At 43.0% G+C, this 23,569-nt stretch overlaps 1 protein-coding gene across 1 annotated transcript in view; it reads left to right on the plus strand.

Annotated features, from left to right (window-relative positions):
- LOC135221719 (carnitine O-acetyltransferase-like) overlaps positions 1-23,569 on the plus strand; it is a gene marked incomplete in the record, with an annotated part of 119,298 nt that overhangs the window by 79,369 nt on the left and 16,360 nt on the right. The window contains 4 exon segments of the mRNA XM_064259503.1: positions 4,641-4,813; positions 6,703-6,868; positions 7,082-7,253; positions 16,290-16,465. Of these exon segments, the coding sequence (XP_064115573.1) occupies positions 4,641-4,813; positions 6,703-6,868; positions 7,082-7,253; positions 16,290-16,465 (687 nt within the window).

The following is a 23,569-nucleotide window of genomic DNA, read 5'->3' on the forward strand; positions in this document are numbered from 1 at the left end:
TTTTTCTCTTTTTCCATGTTGCATTAATCACTTGCCTATTCCCATTGATTTATTATACCTTTGTGCCAGCCCTATGAGAGCTGGCAGTCAGCTTAGTGGTCTGGTTAACTATTTTAATAATGATCCATTTATATATCTTTTGTCAAATGTGCCAACAAGGCACTTTGCATTCTCTGGGATGACAGGTCCCTGAACTCGTCAAAGTCTTAGAGTGCATTCCCATAAAAAGTCTTTACAACCCTAAGTCTGCTTCATGCAAGAATGGTCTAATTCATTGTCTCGAGATGCCTTTCCCATGTGGAAGTGATGGTTGTCTTTGACATTATTATTAATTATGGAATGGAGCCCATCTCTTCCCGTGCTATGTCTAAGAAATATGGAACTGCAGTGGTGAGATGTGCCAGAGAAACCAAAAAATATAGCATTTCTATCAGGGATGGGAACCCGATACTGTTCAGGATAGCGTCTTCACCCCTTAGAATTTTGTTCTTCCAGTAATATGGGTTGATGGATGAACAACTACAATTTATTTAAGCCAGTGTTTGATTTCTTTATGCCTATTAAAGAGCTACAGCATGATAATCAAGAAAAATATTATGAAAGAGCCATTAATTGCTGCACCCTCAACTTACAACAGCGCTACCACTAATTAATCTCTAATGGTGGTGATTAAGTGTAAATCTAAGTCTTCTTCCAGAAGTCACAACCATAGACCACCCCCTAAATAATACCTTAATATTCATGCACAGACATCTCAATATGTCTGTCTCTCACTGTATCCTCTTTTTGCCCTAACTGTATATATTTGTAAAAATTAAAAGTTGTTTGTTCATATACTGAACAAACATTTGGTCTCAGTAATAGGATAAATCTTCAAATGCCAGCTGGAACCCAGTTAAGATTGTAATGCAAGGAATCTGTGTCATCTGGCAACTCAGGCATACACAAAGTGAAGAGTGATCATTGACCACGCATGAAACCCGCAACACACTTAGTCTCTCTTCAGCTGCCTTGGAAAGTGAATGTTTGCTTTTGCTCTGTCCTTTCCCAAGCTGGTTTTTTGCTAATCCCGTGATTCCTTTCTGCTTTTTTCGCTTTCTGAGTGCTTGAGTGTTACCATGGGTCCCTCCAAGAAGTCGCAGCCCAGTTAATGCATGTGTCCAGGCCTTGCAAGATTTCCATGTTCACAGTTTTTAGCCTCTTCCTTCACTGACCCCTATGCCACTTGCAGTAGGTGCCATTCCCAGAATGTCGTTCCTGGTCTGTATCTCAGTAGAAGAGTTTCTACAAGAGGGAGCATCGTAGGATATCAACTTGTCCTTCCTGGGAAGGATTCTTGCCTCCTCAAGTGGATGATTCTGCTTCTTCTTCTTTCAGAATTTTTCCCTCTTCTTCATCTTCTGTTGATACCCTGTCTCCTTCCTTTCTTACATTGCTTCATCTTTGGAAGTATCAGAAGGTGCTCAGGGTGATTTGTGTTTAACGCTGCCCCCTCTTTATCAGGAGTCAAATTCTAGGTACAGAGTGGTCTCTGCATCAGGACATAGCAGACAGGCTGTTTCTCCTGTGGGGGAGACCCTTTTTAGACCTCTTCATCACGCACTTCAACAGGAAGCTAGAGGTCTACTGTTCAGTGGTCCTGAATCCTTTCACTGTGGCGGAGGACTCCCTTCAGCACCCTTGGGACAAACTAGAGGTGTATGCCTTCCCCCCATTCTGCCTGATCCATCAAGTCCTGTACAGAATATATGTAATGAGTTCCCAGAATCTCAGGGTGACCTTGGTAGCACCTCTGTAGCCCCAGGCAGAGTGGTTTCCAGACCTGTCTCTTCTGTCAGCAGTTACGAGAGAAATTCCCCCACGGCACAGCTTCTCTGCCAGCCTCATGTGGAGAGCTACCACCAGTTGGTAGGGTCCCTATTGCTTCATGGCTGGAGTCTGTCAAATATCTCTTGCAAGTGAGAGGCTCTTCTCGTAGAGCAGCTGGTCAGATGTTCGGCTACCTCAGGAGGTTGTCTCAGCTGTATACCAGGGTAAGTGATTGGTGTCGTTGACAGGGTTTCTCTCCACTTGGAACTTATGTTCAGCAGATAGCAGATTTTTTTATTTTTCTTTGCTATTAAGGACTTAAGGGCTCCCTTGGGATTGGTTCTATGCCTGAAAGGCATGGACATCATTTCATCCTGGGAAATTTCTTATGTTGTTCAAGAGCTTCAAGCAATCCTGTTATCCTGGAGAACTCAGATCTCCTACGTGGGATCTTACTTTGGTTTTGAGTAGTCTTATCGGGCTCCATTTGAACCACTACAACGATCGTCAGAAGGAACTGACTTTCAAGGCAGTTTTCCTGTTGGCCTTGACTTCCTAGAAGAGAGTTAAAGCCCTTCATGGCCAAGTTATGATGTTAAGAACACCTGGGATTGGTGGTCTTTGGCTTTCGAATTTTTCCTGGAATTCGTGGCTAAGACCCAAAATCCCTTCGATTTGCCTTGTTTTCAATTACTTCCCTGGATGAGTTTGTTGACAACGATATTCAGGAGTTGTTGCTTTGTCCTGTCAGAACACGGCATTGCTATCTGAAAAGGACTTGTCACCGAAGGCCTAGGTGTCATAGACTTTTTGTTTGCATGGGCCGAGTCAAGAAAGAAGTGTTTTAGAACCATTTCATTGTGGCTTCTTGAGGTGATTAACCATGCCTACTCCTCACCTTCAAGTTCTGTCATGGATACTGTGCATGCAAGAGCACATGCCATCTGAGAATTGAGTTCCTCTCTGGCTTTTAAGAAGAACTTGTCTGTTCGTAGGTTTTTGAATGCTGGTTCCTGACTTCAGCAGACCACTTTCACTTCGTTGCACCTGAAGGACATTACCCACAGGTCCTTAGACACTTTTTCCTTGGGTCTGGTGGTGGCTGCCCAACAAGGTGTGTAGCTCATCCAGTGCCCCTGGCAGGACAGTTTGTATCATACCTAAGATGATTGTGTGGAAGAGAGAATAGTGAGGTGGCTGGTCTCCTCCTTTCTCTTTTTCTGTTCTTTATTCCTACAAATGGGTTGAAGAATAGACACATCATACGCTGGACTGGTCTGATACAGGTGAGTGGGTGGTCATACTGTGTTGCATTTATTTTGTTTATATTCCATACAATATACAAATTTGCTTCTCAGGAGCATGCACCCCTCTCTCCAGCAAGTGGAGGGAGGAGTGTGACAAAGTCCTTGTGGCCTACATGGTTTGTTGCTTGAACAGATGGAGTTCGTCTCTTACCTTCCATGAATGCAATGAATCTGGATCATGTCTCATTGTGTTTGATCCTAGTGGGCTGAGTTTTTAGATACCAATGTATCTTTTCTCTCATGGGCTTGGAGCCCCTTCTTTAGAACTTTAACTTCTGGGAAGGGTGGTCAGGTGTGCTGAACCTCCAGTCAGTTCAGGATTCTCATACATCCCTCCAAGTATAAGTCTATCCTTTTGTTAAGACTGAAGGTTTGTTCTGCATATTAACAGATGACAAATTTTTAATAAATTTGTATTTTTTATAGCTAACAAACCTGAGGCGTTGACGTTTATTGCCCATCTCTAGCCACCCCTCTGATAATCCTGGGTTGAAAGAAAGACTATGTGTGTCACAGGGTTCATGCTTGGTCGGTGACCCCTTTCCACCTCGTGTATGCCTGAGTTGCCAAATGCTACAGATTCTTTGCATTACAATCTTTGATTGTTTTTTGCCATTGTCCAGCTGGCACTAGAAGATTTATTCTCTTGTTAAGACCACAGGTTTGTTAGCTATGAAAAATACAAATTGATTAAAAATTTGTAATTTTTTCTGAGAAAACATGCTGTTCATCCCTCATGACAACTCCAGTAAATTTCTTATCACATGGTGAAAAATAAAGCTAATTAATTAATGATTATCCATATCTTGTCAAAGATAAATTTTTTAAAGCATACACTTACTAAACTTATAAAGATGCTTTGTTATTGAACAAATTTTAAAAACAATGTTACTTCTATCATTGTTTTATCATTATTGGTAACTTTGTTGGGATGTATCACCTAGGAAATGTAGTCTTATGTCTTTTGGTTATATCATAGCCCAGTAGTCAATAGTCTAGCCAGTTCTAAAACTTTAAGAATTTGGATCTTCCAAAGATCTGGGAGGGATCTCTGCCAATAAGTCTGGATTTTATACAGTTCATTGTTTTTATGTAGCGGCTTTGTGCTATTTGTAGTACAATAACTGAAGTGGAATTTTAAGAGTTTTTTATGATGTGTGTATGTGTGTGTGTGCGCTTGTTGTTGTGTGTGTATTTTCCCCAAATTGTTTGCCCAAATGGTTTCGTTCGGCATCAATGATCCTGGTAGTCACGACGCCAGATTAATTATCTATTCATTCCCACCCTTCATCAGAAACTTTGGTTGAAATTGTAGATAGGGACAGTCAGGTAGACTTATGTAGTTACAGTCTACCTTCTGTTTGTAGAATATTTTAGGATGTACTTGCAACCACGTACATACCTACAAATTATCGACCATGCTGCTATACAAGAGTTTTACTATTACCTTTGCCAGGTAACTGTTTTCTATTTACTTATATATTCTTGATATGATTAAGGAAGTTATTTGGGTTTCTTTTTCAGCTGTATGATTGGTGGATGAACACTGCCTATCTTGACTATCGATGGCCAGTTGTTGTTTGGTCCTCTCCAGGTTTAGTCTTCCCATTACAAGAGTTTAAAACACTTGAGGATCAGCTTAGCTTTGCAGCAAAGATGATTGTTGGAGCCTTAGATTATAAGAAAATGGTCGATGAGTAAGTTGAAAATTTATTTATTATAAAGTTAAACAAATTCATAGTGATATTTTGAGACTCATGAAGGCTGACTTGAAGGGTTTGTTCTGAAATGTGAACAAAATAAAAAATTTGTTTCACAAGCTAATCCGTCCATTTTCTTCTATGTAGCAGTTCATTATTTTGTTATTTCCTGAAGTTTATGAAAGAATTTGTAGTTTTGTTCACTTCTAATTTTTCATTTTTGTGTACTATAATGCCTGCATACTGGAAGAGCCATCATTCTAGGAATTTTAGAATTATGTGTAATAAAAGACAGTACGATCACTTTTGTGACTCCTGAATGTATAGTGCCTTAACGCTTTTAGATTATGATTAATGTGTTCTGTGTTCTGTATGCTAAGGATGAGAAATGTTCAGTTCTGTGTATATAATTTTGTATGAAATAATCAGCCTAGTTATTTGCTGCTCCTGAACATATTATTAAGCGAGTCCCATTTTGGCAGTGCACATAACTAACTGTTTACTAGGTTGGTTTTTAGATGGTGTTACTTTTGCCTCTTCTCATCAGATATTCAAGTCCTCAAAAGTGCTAAATGCCAAAAGTCCCCCAGTGCTTGGCTTGACAGTCTAAATTTCATAAAAACAAATCAAATTAAGTTTTCATCTTGTGTCTTGTGCACTTTCATCATGAATTCCTGTCTTGTTAAGGTCTATAATGTCCTTATATATTAGAAAAAGGACTAAATGAAGACATAGGACAGAAAGAAATTCAAGTTGAAAATGTGCAGGATAGAAGAAATGAAGAGAACTCTATTTCATGGCCTGACCAGCTTCATGAATGGAAAATCATGTCTATAATAATGGTGATGTATGCTGTGGAGTTGACCCCCGTACTATTTGTGGCTTCACATATTTGCAGATTTTTCTGTGGAACATATATCCACATTATTCTCTGAAAATTTGCCGATTCGCTGTATTTTTCATAGCAAAATATTCACTAATTACTGTATGTATTTTCATATAATTTTTGTGACTAAGTGCATTTTTTGTGATAAACGTATTAAAATACACAGGTATAAGCATTGTTAGAATTTTTTTTGGTGTTTGAATTAGCAAAATTCAGGTAGTCCCTGGCTTTTGATGGGGGTTCCGTTTTTGACACGTCGTAAGCCGAAAATCATCATAAGCCAAAAAACTATAAAAAATCCTAAGAAAACCTTACTTTAAATGCTTTGGGTGTATTAAAACTATGTAAACTGGATTTTTATTGAATTTTTCATAAAAAACTTTCAAATATTGAATATTTTGTTTTTGGAATCATATTTCTTCTGTCAGATTGGAACTTTTTGTGTTGTAAGCCAAACCCGTCGTAAGCAGGGGACTGCCTGTAGTCAGTTATAAGCGATTTTAGAGTGGTGTCAAGTATTCGGGGTGTGTTGCAGTACGCATCCTCCTCGAATACCTGGGGTCAACTGTATTTAATTTTTTATATCATCATGATGGATTTTCTGTTAGTAACTGGATGTCATCTGGATATTTAATTTTTATATGAGTAACTTACCTAGTACATAACTACTTAGCTAATAATTTCTTGCCGCAGCAGCTTGAAAATTAAAAAATTCATGGGGAACGCTTCACATATGTAGTGTAGGTAACTGGTCCCACCCACTAACGGGAATACCCAGAACTACTAGCGGACAACCTCGTTATTTCTGCCGACGTTTGGGTAACACTGAAAGTTGAGGGTAGCTGCGTTCTCAAATTCGTTGGCCCAACACTGGATTTCGGTGAAGAGTTATTATTGATTTTGGGTAGCCTTCAAGCTTTCAGCTTTCAGGACAGTAATTACAGGGTAAGTATAACAATTTTTATTTTATTATAAAAATGTCATTTTCTTTATATTTCAGGAAAACTGTTCCAGTGGAATATATGGGCAAAGATCAGTTAGATATGTCACAGTACTTTAACATACTGGGAACCTGTCGCATTCCTGGAGTGACAAGGGATTCCATTAAGTTTTTTGGAAAGGAACTCAACCCTCCAAAGCATATTGTTATTGCTCACAATAACCATGTAAGTTTGTTGTCACACTTCCATTTCAAGTAAAAATATTATATTTTCAGTGCAGTTGTTATGAAGTTTTCCATATACCTGTATGTGTATACTGACAGTTGGAATAGTTTATTAATGTTTTGCAGGAATGGGAAATATATTGTTTGTATAAGTATGATTTTTGTATGTGTAGTTTCACCACACATTTTGTTACGCATTTGTTTTGTCTTGCAGTTTTTCAAAATCAATGTATATGGGGATAATGGAGAGACACTAACTGTTCGCCAGTTGCTTCATCAGTTGCGGAATGTAGTTGAACGCTCCACTCACCCGGCAACCCCAGTTGGTCTTCTTACTACTCAGAATCGCAATGTATGGGGAAAAGCTTATAAGAAAATTAGGAAAGGTACTTATTTTGTCATTTTGTGTATGTGACCATAAGTTTGGGTGTTGATATTCAACGTGGCCCTTAAAAGTTAATTTGTTCATGAAACTTACCTGTCAGATATATATATAGCTGATAATTCCGACGACCGACAGAATTTAAAACTTACGACACGTAGTGGGAGTCAGGTGGTTAGTACCCATTCCCGCCGCTGGGAGGCGGGTATCAGGAACCATTCCCATTTTCTATTCATAATTTTTCTGTCGCCGGTGTTGTGAACATCTGTTTACAGCACCTCCGTCTGGATTTGGAAACTTTTGGCTACTTGAGTATCCCTTTTGGTTCTATTTTGGATTAATTGACTTAGATCGGTGGCTAGGCACACGTTATTAGTGGATTGAATTGATTTTGGTTTGGATTTCTCTTTGGATAAAATGTCAGGGTCTAGTACAGCTAGCGCTAGATTTTGTTCTAGGACTGATTGTAGAGGTAGGCTACTGAAAGCTTCAGTAGACCCCCATACTGTATGTAAAGGTTGCAGGGAGCATGAATGTGTGTATGAAAGCCGTTGCAAGGAGTGTGAAAGGTTAACAGATTCTGAGTGGAAGGCGTATGAAACCTATCTTAGGAAACTAGAAAAGGATAGGTTAAGGAGGTCTTCCTCCAGGAGTGTTTCGGGTATGCAAGAAATTATTGTTTCTCCTGTTAACCCTCCTTCTGTTAATTCTCCTAACCCTGTAGTGTTGCCTCCGGGCCCTGAAACAGTGTCAGTAGAGGGTAATACTTTGTCCTTAATTTTGGAGTCGATTCGAAATTTAGAATCGAAAGTGTTGTCTCTTGAGAGCAAAAGTGATGTGCAGAAGTGCAGTGATACCCCTTGTGTAGTGGAGGGTGCGTCAGATCGGCCTCGTTTCGCCTCTAGGCGGGACCTCTGCTTGACTCCCAGGACCCGGGGAGGGAGCATGTCGAAAGCCTAAGGAGGGTTACAAGGAACCCCCACCGATCTGGCGTGCCTTCGGCAGTTTCTGATGAAAATCCCCAGACTGCCAAGGAGCGTGCGCGTGCACGTCTCCTCAAGGAGTGTTTTTCGTCTTCGGAGGCTTCATCCCCACGTAAAGGGTGGAGTTCTCATGGTGCTTCCCGTCCGCTGAAAAGGACGGTGCGTGTTGGTGACGCTTCACGTCCAAGTTCTCCGGAACTTCGATCTTCTCCTGATAGTGCGTTCGCCGCTTTCCCGCCGCAGAAAAGGCGTAGAGAGTCTTCGGACCTGGATTCGGTTAACTCGTTCGAGCGATACAGTCGCTCTAGAGTTCGGGAAGAGGCCGTGCCTGGGAGGAGGAGGGAGGCGTCCCCTCGCCATTCTCCTGCTCACAGGATCAGTCCCTCCCCAGAACAGGAAGATTCGCCAACCAAGAGGATGCTTCAGTCACTGCAGCAACAACTTCAGGACGTTCTTGCTTCTAGAGAGTCTCTTCCGCGTCGTCGTAGGAAGGATGATAGGCTTCCTGTGAAGAAGTCAAGACCTTCTCCTTCTCCTCGCTCGCCTCTCTCTCCGTTTGAGTCTCCCTTTAGAGTTCGTTCTGCTCCCCAGCGGCTCTCTAGAGGAGGTGAGAAGTTAGTTTCTCGCTCTCAGGATGAGGTTTTACCCGCTCGCACGTTTTCGGATGTTCGTAAGCGAGCTGTGGACGCTGAGCGCGCTTCTGTGCAAGTGGAGCGTGCTTCTGTTGCCGCCAAGCGCGCACCTGTTGATGATAAACGTGCGCCAGTGGACGCCGGGCGCGCGCTGGCGGACGCTCGGGGCGCGCCAGTGGACGCCAAGCGTGCACTTGTGGACGCTCGGTGTGCGCCAGTGGGCGCCAGGCGTACACTAGTAGATACCGAGCGCGCACCTGTCGGCGCCAAACGTGTGGCTTCGGACGCCAAGCGCGCGCTTGTGGATGCCAGTTCCTCACCAACGCAAGCACAGGTGGAAGAGGGAACCCTACCTGTTTGTCGAATTTCTTCAGTACTCCCTCCAACTTCTCCAGTTTCTGAAGAGGGAGTTAGTGACGATTTCGTCGAAGCAGAGGAAGAGCAGCAGCCAGCTCCTGTCTCATCGGACTACAAAGTTTTGACCGCGTCTTCTCCAGTCGGAGTTTTGGAGAAACATTTCAACCTGAAGCCCCTTGTACTCCTCTCAATTTTCTTCATTCAAAGCGTCGAAGGCATCAGGATTCGTTAAAATGAAGAAGTCGCTTTTCACGAAGCAAGCGTTCCGCAAAATCCACTATTGGATGGAGAAGAGGAAAGCGTCAGGCAAGTCCTCTTTTGCTTTGCCGCCATCAAGACTGCGGAAAAGGGGGCATGTGGTACGAGACGGGAGAGAACGTAGGCGTTAAACTGCCAGCCTCTGCTCAGGGTGATTTCGGGAGCATTGTGGATGCCTCCAGAAGAGCCCTCCTGTCTTCATCAAAAGTCTCTTGGACTCATAACGAGTTCGACTTCCATCTAAAAGGCCTCTTCAGGACTCTAGAGGTCTTCAACTTTCTCGACTGGTGTCTTGGAGTTTTGGATGCCAGGCGGTCCCAGGAGTTCTGATACCATTAGTCTGGGGGAGCTGTCCAGTGTACTGTCTTGCATGGACAAGGCCGTCAGGGATGGTTCTGAGGAGTTGACTACTCACTTTAGCTCGGGAATTCTCAAGAAGAGAGCACTCTTCTGTAACTTTACAGCCAAATCCGTCTCTCCAGCGCAAAAGGCGGACTTGCTCTTCGCTCCGTTTTCAGACCATCTCTTCCCCCAGACTATGGTTAAGGACATAGCATCGAGCCTTCAGGAGAAAGCAACGCAAGATCTTCTGGCTCAGTCTTCAAGGAGACCAGCAGCTACTTCTTCTTCTGGCGTTTCTTTTACCAAGAAACCGAAGCCCTTTCGAGTTGGATCTTCCTCGAAACCAGCCTCTCGAGGAAGAGGCTCTTCCAGAGGAAAAACCTCTGCTCCGTCAAAGAGTAGGAAGTGATATGGAAGTCCTTCAGCCGCCGGTAGGAGCCAGGCTTCTTCTGTTCGCGAAAGCCTGGGAAGAGAGAGAGGCCGACCCTTGGTCGCTAGATATCGTGAGGAAGGGATACAGGATTCCGTTCATGAAGTCACCCCACCCCAACCCCCCCCCCCGCTATCCTCAACACCAAAGGATTTGTCTCCTTCGTACCGAGGAGAAAAACAGAAACTGCTTTTCGATCTGCTAGATCAAATGATCGAGAAGCAAGCTGTGGAACAGGTCTTCGACCTGGATTCTCCAGGTTTTTACAACCGTCTGTTCCTAGTGCCGAAACAGTCGGGGGGGTGGCGACCCGTCCTCGATGTCAGCAGCCTAAACCTCTTCGTCACAAAGAAAAAATTCAAGATGGAGACACCTCAATCTGTGCTGCCAGCTTTAAGACCGGGGGATTGGATGGTCTCACTAGACCTCCAAGACACGTATTTTCACGTCCCCATCCATCCCCAATCAAGGAAATACTTGCGATTTGTCCTGAAGGGGAAAGTATTCCAGTTTAGGGCACTCTGCTTCGGTCTGAGCACAGCGCCGATGGTTTTCACCATTCTGATGAAGAACGTGGCGAGGCTGCTTCATCTTGCGAAGATAAGGATCTCTCTCTACCTAGACGACTGGCTTATTCGAGCTTCATCGCGAGACCGGTGTCTGGAGGATCTGCAGCACACGACCTTGTCGTTAGCGAAGTCCCTGGGGCTTCTGGTAAACCTCGAAAAGTCACATCTGACTCCTTCTCAATCCTTAGTCTATCTGGGGATTCAGATGGACTCAGTGGCTTTTCGGGCTTTTCCGTCCCAGGGGCGACAACTTCAATGCTTAGAAAAAGTGGCGACCTTTCTGGGGAAGGAAACATGCTCGGTGAGGGAATGGATGAGTCTGCTGGGGACCATTTCCTCACTGGAGAAGTTTGTTTCTCTGGGAAGGTTGCACCTCAGACCTCTTCAATTCTTCCTAGCCAACAATTGGAAGAGCAAACAAGATCTGGAGGCGATCTTGTGGTTGACGAGAGAGGTGAAAGAACACCTAAGTTGGTGGTCAGATCCACGGAAGCTTGCAGAAGGGCTTTCTCTCAAGCTTCGGAACCCCGACCTAGTGTTGTTTTCCGACGCGTCGTCCACGGGTTGGGGAGCAACACTAGGAGGGAAAGAAGTGTCAGGCACCTGGAGAGGGGAACAGGTGTCCTGGCACATCAATCTGAAAGAGCTATCAGCGATTTACCTGGCGCTCAGGTTCTTCCAGGAGGAAATCTCCAGCAAAGTCATTCAGATCAACTTGGACAACACCACAGCACTGGCATACCTAAGGAATCAAGGGGGAACCCACTCGCCTTCTCTGTTTGCCATCGCGAAGGAACTCCTGTTATGGGCGAAGGCGCAAGACGTCACTATCCTGACAAGGTTCGTGTCAGGAGTACAGAACGTTCGAGCGAACCTTCTCAGTCGACGAGGACAGCTTCTGCCGACGGAGTGGACCCTTCACCAGGAGGTTTGCCAGTCGCTGTGGAACCTGTGGGGTTGTCCGCATGTGGACGTGTTCGCAACTTCCAGGACGAAAAGACTTCCGCTGTATTGCTCCCCAGTTCTGGACCCGGGAGCAGTGGCAGTAGACGCCCTACTTTGGAGTTGGTCGGGTCTAGACCTTTACGCTTTTCCCCCGCTCAAGATCCTCGGGGAAGTAATGAGGAAGTTCGCGGCATCGGAAGGAGCGAGGATGACCCTCATCGCCCCCTTCTGGCCAGCAGCCGACTGGTTCACAGAGGTGATGTCCTTCTTGGTAGACTTTCCGAGGACTCTGCCCTTAAGGAAAGATCTACTCAGACAGCCCCACTTCGAGAGGTACCACAAAAACCTCCCCGCTCTGAGTCTGACTGCGTTCAGACTATCAAGAAGTTGGCCAGAGCGAGGGGTTTTTCAAGACCTGTGGCTAAGCGATTGCCACCGCAAGGAGGCCCTCCTCAATCGCTCTGTACCAATCGAATGTGGGCTGTCTTCAGATGCTGGTGCAGGAAGAAGGGCATTTCCTCCACCACAACCTCTGTGAGCCAGATAGCTGATTTCCTTCTTTATCTGAGAGAAGAAGTGAAGTTAGCTGTTCCCACTATTAAAGGCTACAGGAGCGTGCTTTCTGTAGTCTTCAGACACAGAGGACTCGATTTAACTAATAATAAAGACCTTCATGATCTCATTAGATCTTTCGAGACTACGAAGGTCATCCAACCTAAAGTACCCTCGTGGAACTTGGATGTGGTGCTTAAGTTCCTGATGTCAGGTCATTTCAAACCGCTTCATTCAGTTTCGCTGAGGAATCTGACGAAGAAAACGATCTTCCTAACCGCTCTGGCGACGGCGAAGAGGGTTAGCGAAATCCAGGCTATCAGCAAGCAGATTGGGTTCTTGGACAATAATGCGGTTTGTTCTTTAAGTCCTGCGTTCTTAGCAAAGAACGAGAATCCTTCCAACCCGTGGCCGAGGACGTTTGAAATCAAAGGGTTGTCAGAAATAGTGGGAAATGAACGTGAGAGGTTCCTGTGTCCTGTCAGGGCTCTAAAGTTCTATCTGCAGAGAACTAAAGCCTGCAGAGGCTCTTCTGACAATTTGTGGTGCTCAGTGAAGAAACCTGATCTTCCTATGTCGAAGAACACACTGGCGTTCTTCCTAAGAAGTACGATTAAAGAAGCTCATGATAAGTGCAGTGATAGTGATTTGAAGCTTCTAAAAGTGAAAACTCACGAGGTGAGAGCTATTGCTACCTCGGTAGCTTTTCACAAAAATATGGCGCTCAAAGATATTTTGAATGCCACATTTTGGAGAAGCAATTCGGTGTTCGCTTCACACTACCTGCGGGAGGTGAAAGTGACATACGAAAATTGCTTCTCCCTCGTACCATACGTTGCTGCAGACACTGTTTTGGGGGCAGGAGGTAACACTCATCCTATCCTTTAGGGATTAGGTGGGTTTTTAACTTGTGTTTTATGGTTGTGGGGTGACCGCCTGGGGCGGATCTCCCTTCCATTAGCTTTGTTAAGTGGGATACCTTTGGTAAGCTAAGCCAGTTGGTTGTATTTTTGCCTCGTTGCCCTCATCAGTATGGTTCATGGTCTAATCACGTCGTGGTCTCGCCCCTGTTGACAGATCATCTGGAGTGCACCAGCTATATAGGTCTCTACCTTGCTGGCAACTCTAGTAGCACAAGCAGACTTACGTGGCAGTAATCACGAAGCCAGCTATGCTAACAGGTAAGGAACCAAGATATCAAATATCTGCATATATGTGTTTCCTAAATCCTCTATTCTGTCTCTCCCACCACCAAAGGTGGGATTCAGCTATATATATATCTGACAGGTAAGTTTCATGAACAAAATGATATTGTAATGATACAATTAAGTTTGTTCATACTTACCTGGCAGATAGTATATATAATTAAGTACCCACCCACCTCCCCTCAGGAGACAGTGGAAATAAAAATTATGAATAGAAAATGGGAATGGTTCCTGATACCCGCCTCCCAGCGGTGGGAATGGGTACTAACCACCTGACTCCCACTACGTGTGTCGTAAGTTTTAAATTCTGTCGGTCGTCGGAATTATCAGCTATATATATATCTGCCAGGTAAGTATGAACAAACTTAATTGTATCGTTACAATATCATTTTTATCAAATTCTAGCTATTAGAACTTCAAAAATGTATAACAAAACTACTATACTACAGATATTCTCCTACTTATGATGGGGTTAGGTTCCGAAAAACCCTTCGTATGTTGAAAAAATTGTATCTCGAATATAGCCTAGCCTACACTAGGGTAATCAGTACCATCTTTTCATATAGGGTAGCATACCCTATACTACACAGTGTACTTATACGTACATATACGGCATAGTAATTATTAATTTATGCTAATTCTCTAGGTTCAAAGCATATTGGCTCATGATAATTCAGTATTAAGAGAAATTGAATAACGTTAACAAATTAGCCTAGTGAATACGATGATAGATACCATGGTAAATCGGACTCGGATTCGGACTGATATCGGCATAATTGAGCGATACCTATCAGGCTGCTAACGCCTACATATAATTATGGAATAAAAACAACGAATATGCTTCTTTTCCATGAATCTTTTAAAAATTATACATTACTCTATCCTTTTATATTGTATGTATTCTCATTATTACATATTGTATCATAAAATACTAACAAAGCGGTCAATGATTTGGTTTGGAAATCAGCTGATGGCAAATACGAGTTTAATTCGTCATATTTAATTCAATTCGGAGTGAATTGTTTTGCTTCTAGTTAGCATGAAAGAATATCTAGATACTTTACTTATATGAGAGAAGGTCATCTTTTTGTTATAAGATGTGTTAATTTTAAGTTGAAATATAAATTCAATATGTCTCATTGGGAATTAAATTATTTTTTTTGTTAATAGATTCCTTTGTGGGCATGTTTATTGTGTAAGGAAAATATATCAGTCCTATTATACAGAACGTCATTTATAACCTAACTGCGGTAATTTTTTTACTATCGTACGATGGTTGAATACAAGCCAAATGGATGTTGTTGTCCAATTCGGTTGTACTTAGCAAATTCTCGTTCGGTTGTTCATGGTTGTACACATTTACCAAACAAGTAAAACGTGAAAACCTTCATAATACTCTTTTGCTGTTTTTTTTTAACTTATTTAACTAGAAGATGGGATAAAGTTACGCTATTGTAAATTGGTCTGTCTCTCTTGCTGCCTGGTTGTATGCTGCTGGGCTGCATCCGTTATGAACGAAATTTAAAAACATTTTCAAAATATTGTCATATCAGAATTAGTTGCTAACCCCATTGTAAAATTGGATTATCATAAGATGAATTAGCGTAACTCGAACACTACCTGTATTAGCAAAAATGGGATTAAAACATTTCACTTAGTCACAGAATAACCAGAATTAGGTGACAGTACTGGCAACAAGGGAATTTGTACACAAATTCAAAATAAAAAATACAAGAAAAATATGGGCAATTAATGCAAAACATACAACAATAACAAATGTAGCTTAACACCAGGTAGATAAACCATAGATCTCCCAACACGAAAGACGAGAATCATAACAAAATACAGTGGACCCCCTATATTCGTGTTCTCCAGATTCGCGGACTCACACATTCGCGGATTTCTCTTGGGAACGTTTCCCCGCATTATTCGCGGAAAATTCGCGCATTCGCGGTATTTTTCTATAATAAATATCCACAAATTCTTGGTTTTTTTGATGAATTTCATCATAAAATGCACTGTTTGTGATAAAACTTAAAAAAACCAAGCATCAACATTTTTAGTGGGTTTTTCTTGAGTTTTAACTAACAAAATAGGCTGGTTTTAGCATTTTTATAGGGGTTCCAAACATTCGTGGGTTCTAACTATTCACGGGGGGTGTCTGGTACGCATCCCCTGCAAATACGGGGGGACCACTGTATACTTAATCTTTGCTGGGTCACAACAAACAGAAAAGAAAAAGAAGTTGGTCATCACAACGAACTTACTTCAGAACAATGATTAGTCAACAACTTATTAGACAGTTAATAAACAATAAGACAGTTAATAAACACTAAAGTTCTGAGAACACTAACATAAGAAAAGGTTGAAATAAATGAAGACTGATGAATGCTTAGTTATGTGTTGGAATAGCAGACCTATAGTAAACAAAACTGCAGGCTCATGAAATATTAGGAGTAAGGTTGAGATATACCTGAGGGTTCAGGTTGCTTATAGTACATACTTTTTCAGGCTATTATACTTCTTGTCTTATATTTGAAAACTGTTGAACCTGGAGAATGTTGATTGCACAGATTAAAGGAATATGCATCATTGTTAGGGTAGAGATCAAATGTTTGAGCTGTCACGTTACAGAAGGAGAAATGCTAAATTAGGGAACTGGGTAAATATGAAATAGTAGATCTAATTGGAGTTTGTTTGATATTGATGTTTTTTTGGGAAACCATGGAGGGGTAAAATGTATTTAATTTTTCTATATCTTTTGCAGATAAGATGAACAGAGCATCAGTTGATGAGATACAGCAGTGCATCTTTTTGCTAGCATTAGATGGGCCGATTGTTAATCCTACAGGGAATATTATGACTGATGCTGCTCTGAACTGTGTACATGGCAATGGTCCAGAAGGCTATGCTGGCAATAGGTGGTATGACAAGACTTTGCAGGTGAATTTTTTCAGTTAATTTAAGACAAAGTTAGAGGTGAAGTTTTTTTTTATATAATTAGAAGTAACATGTTAGTTCTAATTTGGGTTTATTAGTAATGAGAAAATTTTTGACAATTTTCTTTGTTTATTCATGTTGTAGCTCATTTGATAAAAAATAAAACTTGCAAAGCCCTAGCAGATATTAGTAAACTAAAGAAAAAAATTATAAGTGCACATCCAGTTTTTCAAAATCCATGGCTGCTTCATAGGTGGCGTATGATTTTCTTGAACAGACTTTCTGTTAGTAATTAGCATTAGTAACTTATGATAATTGCTGCTCTTGAAAACATTGTTAAAAGAATTCACTTATCAACATGATGCATTTGCCTAACTGTCTTTGCTTGCTTTTTTTTCAGTTTACTTTGCCTGGTTTTATCAGCTATTTGGGTTGTTCCAATGGGAATGAAAATCATCACTTTTTATGTAGTAGTATTTTCAGTGCAAGCTGAAATTGGTTATTGAAACTACTGGAGGTAGGTGGGTGAGTTTGTGGGGGAACCCCCATTCCTCTGCCATCATCGAGCACTTTTCTTTGATCACTTTCAAGTGAGGAAGTCTTGCGTGCCAAGTGGTAACTTCCTTTGTCTGTATGTTCAGTATGGTGATGGTGATTTTTCTTGGAAACAGATCTGTCTAAGAATAATGAACAGTGAAGGTTTGAAGGATGTGAGCAAGTTTGTTTCATTTCCTCTGATGTTGATCCTTCTGCAGGAACAGGACCTGTAATCCTGATAAGGTCCTGCATAAGGTTAATGCCTTTGTTTCAGATCGGGACGGTTCACTTCACTCTAGGGGCTCCGCCATGCTGCTACCACCGCCTCTCACGAGGCATAGGAAGTACTATGCTATGAACTCTGCTTTTTTGATGTCGTGTCATCTTAACCCAGACATCATTTGTCTGAAGCCGGGATTGACTCTGGAGCAGGTGAGGTCGGTGGCTCCATCCTTGTCTCCACAGGATGCTTCAGTGTTGGAATCTACGGCATCCTCCATGTTGCAGATAGTTTCTTGGCTGGGCTTCTGTTCTATGGTCATTGCCAAGATAGCTTCTGACAGGTCCCAAGAGGGGTTGGTGAGTGCTTCCCCTCTTGCCAGTTTGTTGCAGTCTGGAGGCAAGGTGTTTTTGTATATTGCTCACCTCAGTGTTCATTTATGGGCTAACCTTCTGATTAGAAGAGAGCGGCTTTATCCAGGATGGAAAGATTGGTTGACCCTGAGTCCTTGTTAGCATTGAGGAATGAAGATCTGTTGGAGTCTCAATTTCTGTATCCTCAGACTGAGCTGGAGGATGCGATAGACCGGCGCCGGGCTGACACCAAGGAGAGGTTAGTGCACCAGGCTGTGTCTAAGTTGGAGTCTTGTCCTCGGAGATGTCCGGCTCCTCCTCTTCCCCCTGCCTAGTATCAGTCACGAAGATCGTTGCCTGGTAGGCCTTCGAGGAGTTCGGTTTCATCAGGGCCTCCCTGTTCGTCCCAGCCTAGGTCAGAGGACCATAATTCTTTCTCTCCTGTTCCTTTAAGCCGAAAAGGGGCCCCAGGGCAGAGGTTAAGGGGGTTGTCGGTAGATTAGGCGCCCCTCTCTCTCCTGTGCCACAGGTGGGGGGATGTCTGGCGGGCCATTGGGCCAAGCAGCAGAGTTATGGGGCAGAGAAGTTAGTGGTAGATGTCCTTCGGGTGGGGTATCTACTTCCATTCAGCTTCTCTCCTCCCCTCTTGGACAAGCCGCAGCTCAGAAGGGCGTATCCTCCAGATTCTCTGAAGTTCTTGGCTCTTCGGGAGGAAGTAGAAGATGCTGGACAAGGATGTGATAGAGGAAGTGGTACATCCATCTGCGGGGTTTTACAGTCACATCTTCTTGGTGCCCAAGGCGTCGGGAGGTTAGAGACCTGTGCATCAGGAAGACAAGGTTCAAGATGGAGACCCTGCATTCAGTGTTGGCAGCTGTGAGGGAAGGCAACTTCATGCTGTTGATAGACTTGAGGGATGCATACTTCCAGATCCCTATTCATCCGACGTCCAGGAAGGTTCCTTCGCTTCTCTCTGGGAGATAAGGTCTTCGAGTTCAAAGTCCTGTGCTTTGGGCTGACCACAGCACCTCAAGTGTTCACAAGGGTCTCCTCGTCTGGAACTGGGCATCGTGGTAAACCAGGAAAAGTCAAACCTTGTACCCAGTCAAAGGATTCTCTACCTGGGCATGGTCATTGATACGGCGATTGCAAGAGTCTTCCCATCAGATCAGAGGTTGGAGAAGTTGCGAGTGGTGGTGCGCGACTTCCTGTCGGAACCACATCAGTCAGCTCATCAGTGGCAGGTTCTTCTGGGAGTTTTGTCTTCCCTGGAGAAGCTGGTCCATCATGGGCGTCTTCATCTTTGGTCTCTAAAACGGAGACTAGGGGAATTCTGGTCTCCGGAGGGGGACTCACCCCTGTTAAAGGTTCCTCTGTCTCTGGAAGTGAGAGAAGACCTATGTTGGTGGTTGGACGATCGAAATCTTTTGAAGGGTGTCCCTTTGCGTTAATCTTTTGAAGGGTGTCCCTCTGTGTTCTCTCCCACTGGACTGACTTCTGCTTTTAGATGCCTCCCTCGCAGGTTGGGAGGCTCATTTAGGCAGCCTCATTGCCTCAGGCATTTGGATTTTGGAGGACAAGCAACAGCATATCAATGTCTTGTAGTTGAAAGCAGCCTTCCTGGGTCTGAAGGAGTTTCGGGAAAAAGTAGAGGGTCATTCTGTTGTTCTCATGTCGGACAACACTTCGGTGATCGTTTATGTTAACAAGCAGGGAGGCCTGGTTTCATGTCAACTTCACGCCTCGACCGCCGAGGTTCACCAGTGGGCGGTCAGCAATTCGGTAGAGCTCTCAGCCAGGTATATCCCAGGCAAATGGAATGTGGTCGCAGACAAACTCAGTCGTTGGGATCAGATCCTAGGCACAGAATGGTCCCTTCATCAAGTAGTAGCAGACAAGCTCTTCCAGGTTTGGGGGAGACCCATGCTGGACCTTTTTGTGACTCGGTTCAACAGGAAACTGAAGATATTCTGTTCAGTGGTTCCAGATCCTTTAGCGTTAGCGGAGGACGCGTTCCAACATCCCTTGGACAACCTGGAGGTGTATGCTTTCCCTCCATTTTGTTTAATCCATCAAGTTCTGAACAGGCTGATGAGTTTACAGGGTCTCAGGATGACTTTGGTAGCCCCTCTGTGACCTCAGGTGCAATGGTTTCCAGATCTACTGTCGTTGTCGGAGGTTCCGAGGGGAATTCCCCCTTGGTGGCATCTCCTGTGTCAGCCGCATGCAGGAAGGTTCCACCAGTCAGTAGAATCCCTGTCTCTTCACAGTTGGAGGCTATCAAGTATCTCCTGCGAGTGAGAGGCTTTTCTCAGAGAACAGCTATGCATATGCTCAGCAGTCTCAGAAGGTCGACCTATGCAGTTTACCAAGGCAAATGGGCAATCTACTGTGATTGGTGTTGTAAACGGGGTTTTTCTCCACTCACAACCTCTATTCAGCGAATAGCAGACTTTTTAGCCTTCCTCAGAGATGAGAAACTTTTGTCCATTGCTGCCATTAGAGGCTACAGGGCGGCCCTGAGTTTAGTGTTATGCCTTAAAGGTATCGACATCTCCTCATCCTGGGAACTTTCCTTGCTAATTAAGGGGTTTGAGCAATTGAGTTCTCCTAGGGAGCTCAAGCCTCTGATGTGGGATGTTTCCTTGGTTCTGAGAAGCTTCACTAAGGGTCCATATGAGCCTTTGCATCGCTCATCTGACAGGATCTTGACGCTCAAGACAGTTTTCCTCCTGGCCTTGACATCTTTGAAGAGAGTGGGAGAACTCCACTGTCTGAGCTATGATGTGAAGCACACCAGGAGTTAGGGGTCGGTGTCCTTCGAATTTGCACCGGAATTCGTGGCCAAGACCCAAAATTCTTCTGTGCACAATGATAGGTTTACTTCCTTTTCCATTCCATCACTGAATGACTTTGTGGATGGTGATGCTCAAGAGCTTTTTTTGTGTCCTGTCCGGGCCTTGCGTTGCTATCTTAAAAGGGCACTGCACCTTAGGCCAGGCTTCCATAGACTTTTTGTTAGCACAGGACGTACAAAGAAAGAGGTGTCGAAGAATACTATCTCTTATTTTTGGATATGGGAAGCCATCATACTTGACTCTTGATGATTCCGCCACCATGTCTGTGCAGGCTAGAGTGCATGATGTTAGGGGTATTGGTCTCTCTCTGGCTTTTAAAAAGAACTTGGCTGTGCAAAGAGTGCTGAGCGCTGGTACGTACTTGGTTACGCCAGTCCACATTCACCTCTTTATATCTTATGGATGTTGCCCACAGATATATGGACACGTTTTCCCTGGGTTCTGTGGTGGCTGCCCAACAGGTTGTGTAACTCATTATTGCCCTTAACAAGACACTTTTGTATCTTACCTAAGATGATTGTGTGGATAAGAGTATGAGTGAGTAGGCTGGTCTCTTTCTTTCTCTTGTACCTTTCCTTCTTCCTTTGGGCGGGTTAAGGATTACACACTTCATTCGCTGGACTGGTCTGATACAGATGAGCAAGGTAGTCATACTGATAGTGTGGTCGCTTGGTATACAAATATCCAACCCTCTATTTGGTATTACATATATGCTCTGCTCCTTGGTAATCCAACCCTCTATTTGGTATTACATATATGCTCTGCTCCTTGGCAATCCAACCCTCTATTTGGTATTACATATGTGCTCTGCTGCTTGGCAATCCAACCCTCTATTTGATATTACATATATGCTCTGCTCCTTGGCAAGGGGGACTTGGGAGTGGTAACAAACCCTAGTGAGTTGGTTTTTTATTGGAGAGTCAAAGTTTCTCTTTGGATCCCTGTGCAATGATTCTCCCAAATATCATTGTATGTCGCTCAGTGTCTGGGTGGTTAGATATCAATTTATCTAGCTTCTCACGGGCTTCAGTCCCTCTCTGGAAGTTATTTCTTCTGGAGCTGGACTGGTGGGTAGGCCCCCAGCCAGTTTAGGATGTCCTGTACCTTCTTCCAAGTATAAATCTATCCTATTGTTAAACCGAATGTTTATTCGCGTATGAACAAATGACAAATTTTCTAAGACAATTTGTATTTTTCATAGCTACAAACCTGAGGTCTTAACATTGTACTGCCCACCTCTAGCTGCCCCTCTATCTGCTAAGACATACTGAGTTGGGAAAGACTGACGTGGTGGCGTAGATACGTGGTCCTTGACCACTCTTTCTTCACCTGATATACGCACACGTTGCCAGATCTCACAAGATTCCTTGCTTTCTTCTGTGATTTAACCAGAACCAGCTAAGTGCTAGAAATTATCCTTTTGTTAAGACCTCAGGTTTGTAGCTATAAAAAATACAAATTGTCTTAGAAAATTTGTCATTCTTGTCTTACTCATAGGGTTTGGAATCTCTCATCTTGTTTGTTCCTGAGTTTGCAGATAAGATCCAGAACCCATGAATCCATGATGGGAAATTGAGGATTTCACTGTTCCCTCTCTCCAGAATGTTGTTGTCGGTGATCTGGATGAGATGCTTTTATGTTCACTGCAAACTGTAATGGATTACCTTAGAAATTACCGTACCTCTTGGGTCAGAGTGTTAGCAACACTTTTTTTGGTATTAACAGCACAAGGAAGTAATCCAGAAATATTCTTCTCTCTGGCTTGGTGCTATAGTCAAACAAGCTTATGACTTGTCCAGCAAAGTGAGCAAGCTTACAGTTTGGGAAAGAGCTTGTGATGTCTGGGCTGTGGGAGTGTCACTTGCAGTATAGAGCAACTTTCAAGTAACACAGGTAATGAGGCAGGCATCTGGAGAAATCAGACCACATTTACCTCATTCTTTCTAAGGGAAGTCTCCCACAACTTTTCCATGGGATCTGTAGTGATTGTTTAACAAGTTTTGTAATCATCCAAGCTCCTCTTAGACAGAAGAACATCCTGTTCAAAGGACTCAGAGGACAAGGTTAGGGTTGACTGGTAGTGACAAGCTCCTCTCTTCCTTCTTACTTCTTTTCCTCCCTTTGCGAGGCAGCAGCTGGGGCCAAGTAAATTTGAACCAATTGAACAGGTCTGAACTGCCTTCAGGCTTGTCTTTCCTCATAGGGGTCAAATGGGTTCTCTGAGATTTCAGACAGTTGTCACTCAGGCTCATGTCCCAATTGGTCTGGCATCCCAATGCCAGACTGAATAGGAAGTTTGTGTTTCTGTAAAAACAGATAACAAATTTTGTAAGTCCCACCTGAAACCTCTCTGCTTAGTCTCAGGTGCTGAAGGAAAAAGTGCTCAGTGATGACAGGTGAGTGGATATATCCCTTCACTCACCCACCTTCCACCAGTCAACTACCTTGTTACCACGTTCAAGAGTGATTCCAGCTTGTGTGATTAATTTTCGAACATAAATGGCTCTGCTTTTTACACCTAGAAAACTTACACATGAACAAAAATTTATTCTTAGTCACTCCAATGTTTTTATCAACCTGAATGTCAGTATTTTATAATTTTGTTTATAGTGTTTTAAAGTTATCATAGGAATTGTTTGTCTGTAACCTGTGGTGGATTTTACTCAGTGACAAAATGTTGATTGTGTTGGGCAAACAAAAATTTGTATGAAAGCATTTTCACTTTTTTCAGTAATTGCATTTTCTATTTTTTTAAAATTTATATTTAATAGATTTAGGTGTATTGTATATGTACCAAGAATTTATTCAGATGTAGTGGTTTGAAAAGTACATTATGTTGACTTGGTAACTTGCTAATACTTCAAGAAATTTTTCTCAAAAGAACTGTCATAGGTATATTGTATGGGGACTATGTATAGTAATTCGACATTCATAAGTTATGTATGTGATTTTTTTGCATTTTTTACCTCTATGTTGAAGTACTACAGTACTCTATTGGAATTTACCCTCATTTAAAAGCATATGGATTGCTTAAAAAATGTTTTGGTACCTGACTGCATTAATTAACTGTATTGACTAATCCAACAAACCTTTTCGTTCCTGTTGATTCAGATTACAAAAAGAACAGTAAATTAATGAA

The sequence above is a fragment of the Macrobrachium nipponense genome, chromosome 3 (assembly GCF_015104395.2).
Source record: "Macrobrachium nipponense isolate FS-2020 chromosome 3, ASM1510439v2, whole genome shotgun sequence".
Taxonomy (NCBI): domain Eukaryota; kingdom Metazoa; phylum Arthropoda; class Malacostraca; order Decapoda; family Palaemonidae; genus Macrobrachium; species Macrobrachium nipponense.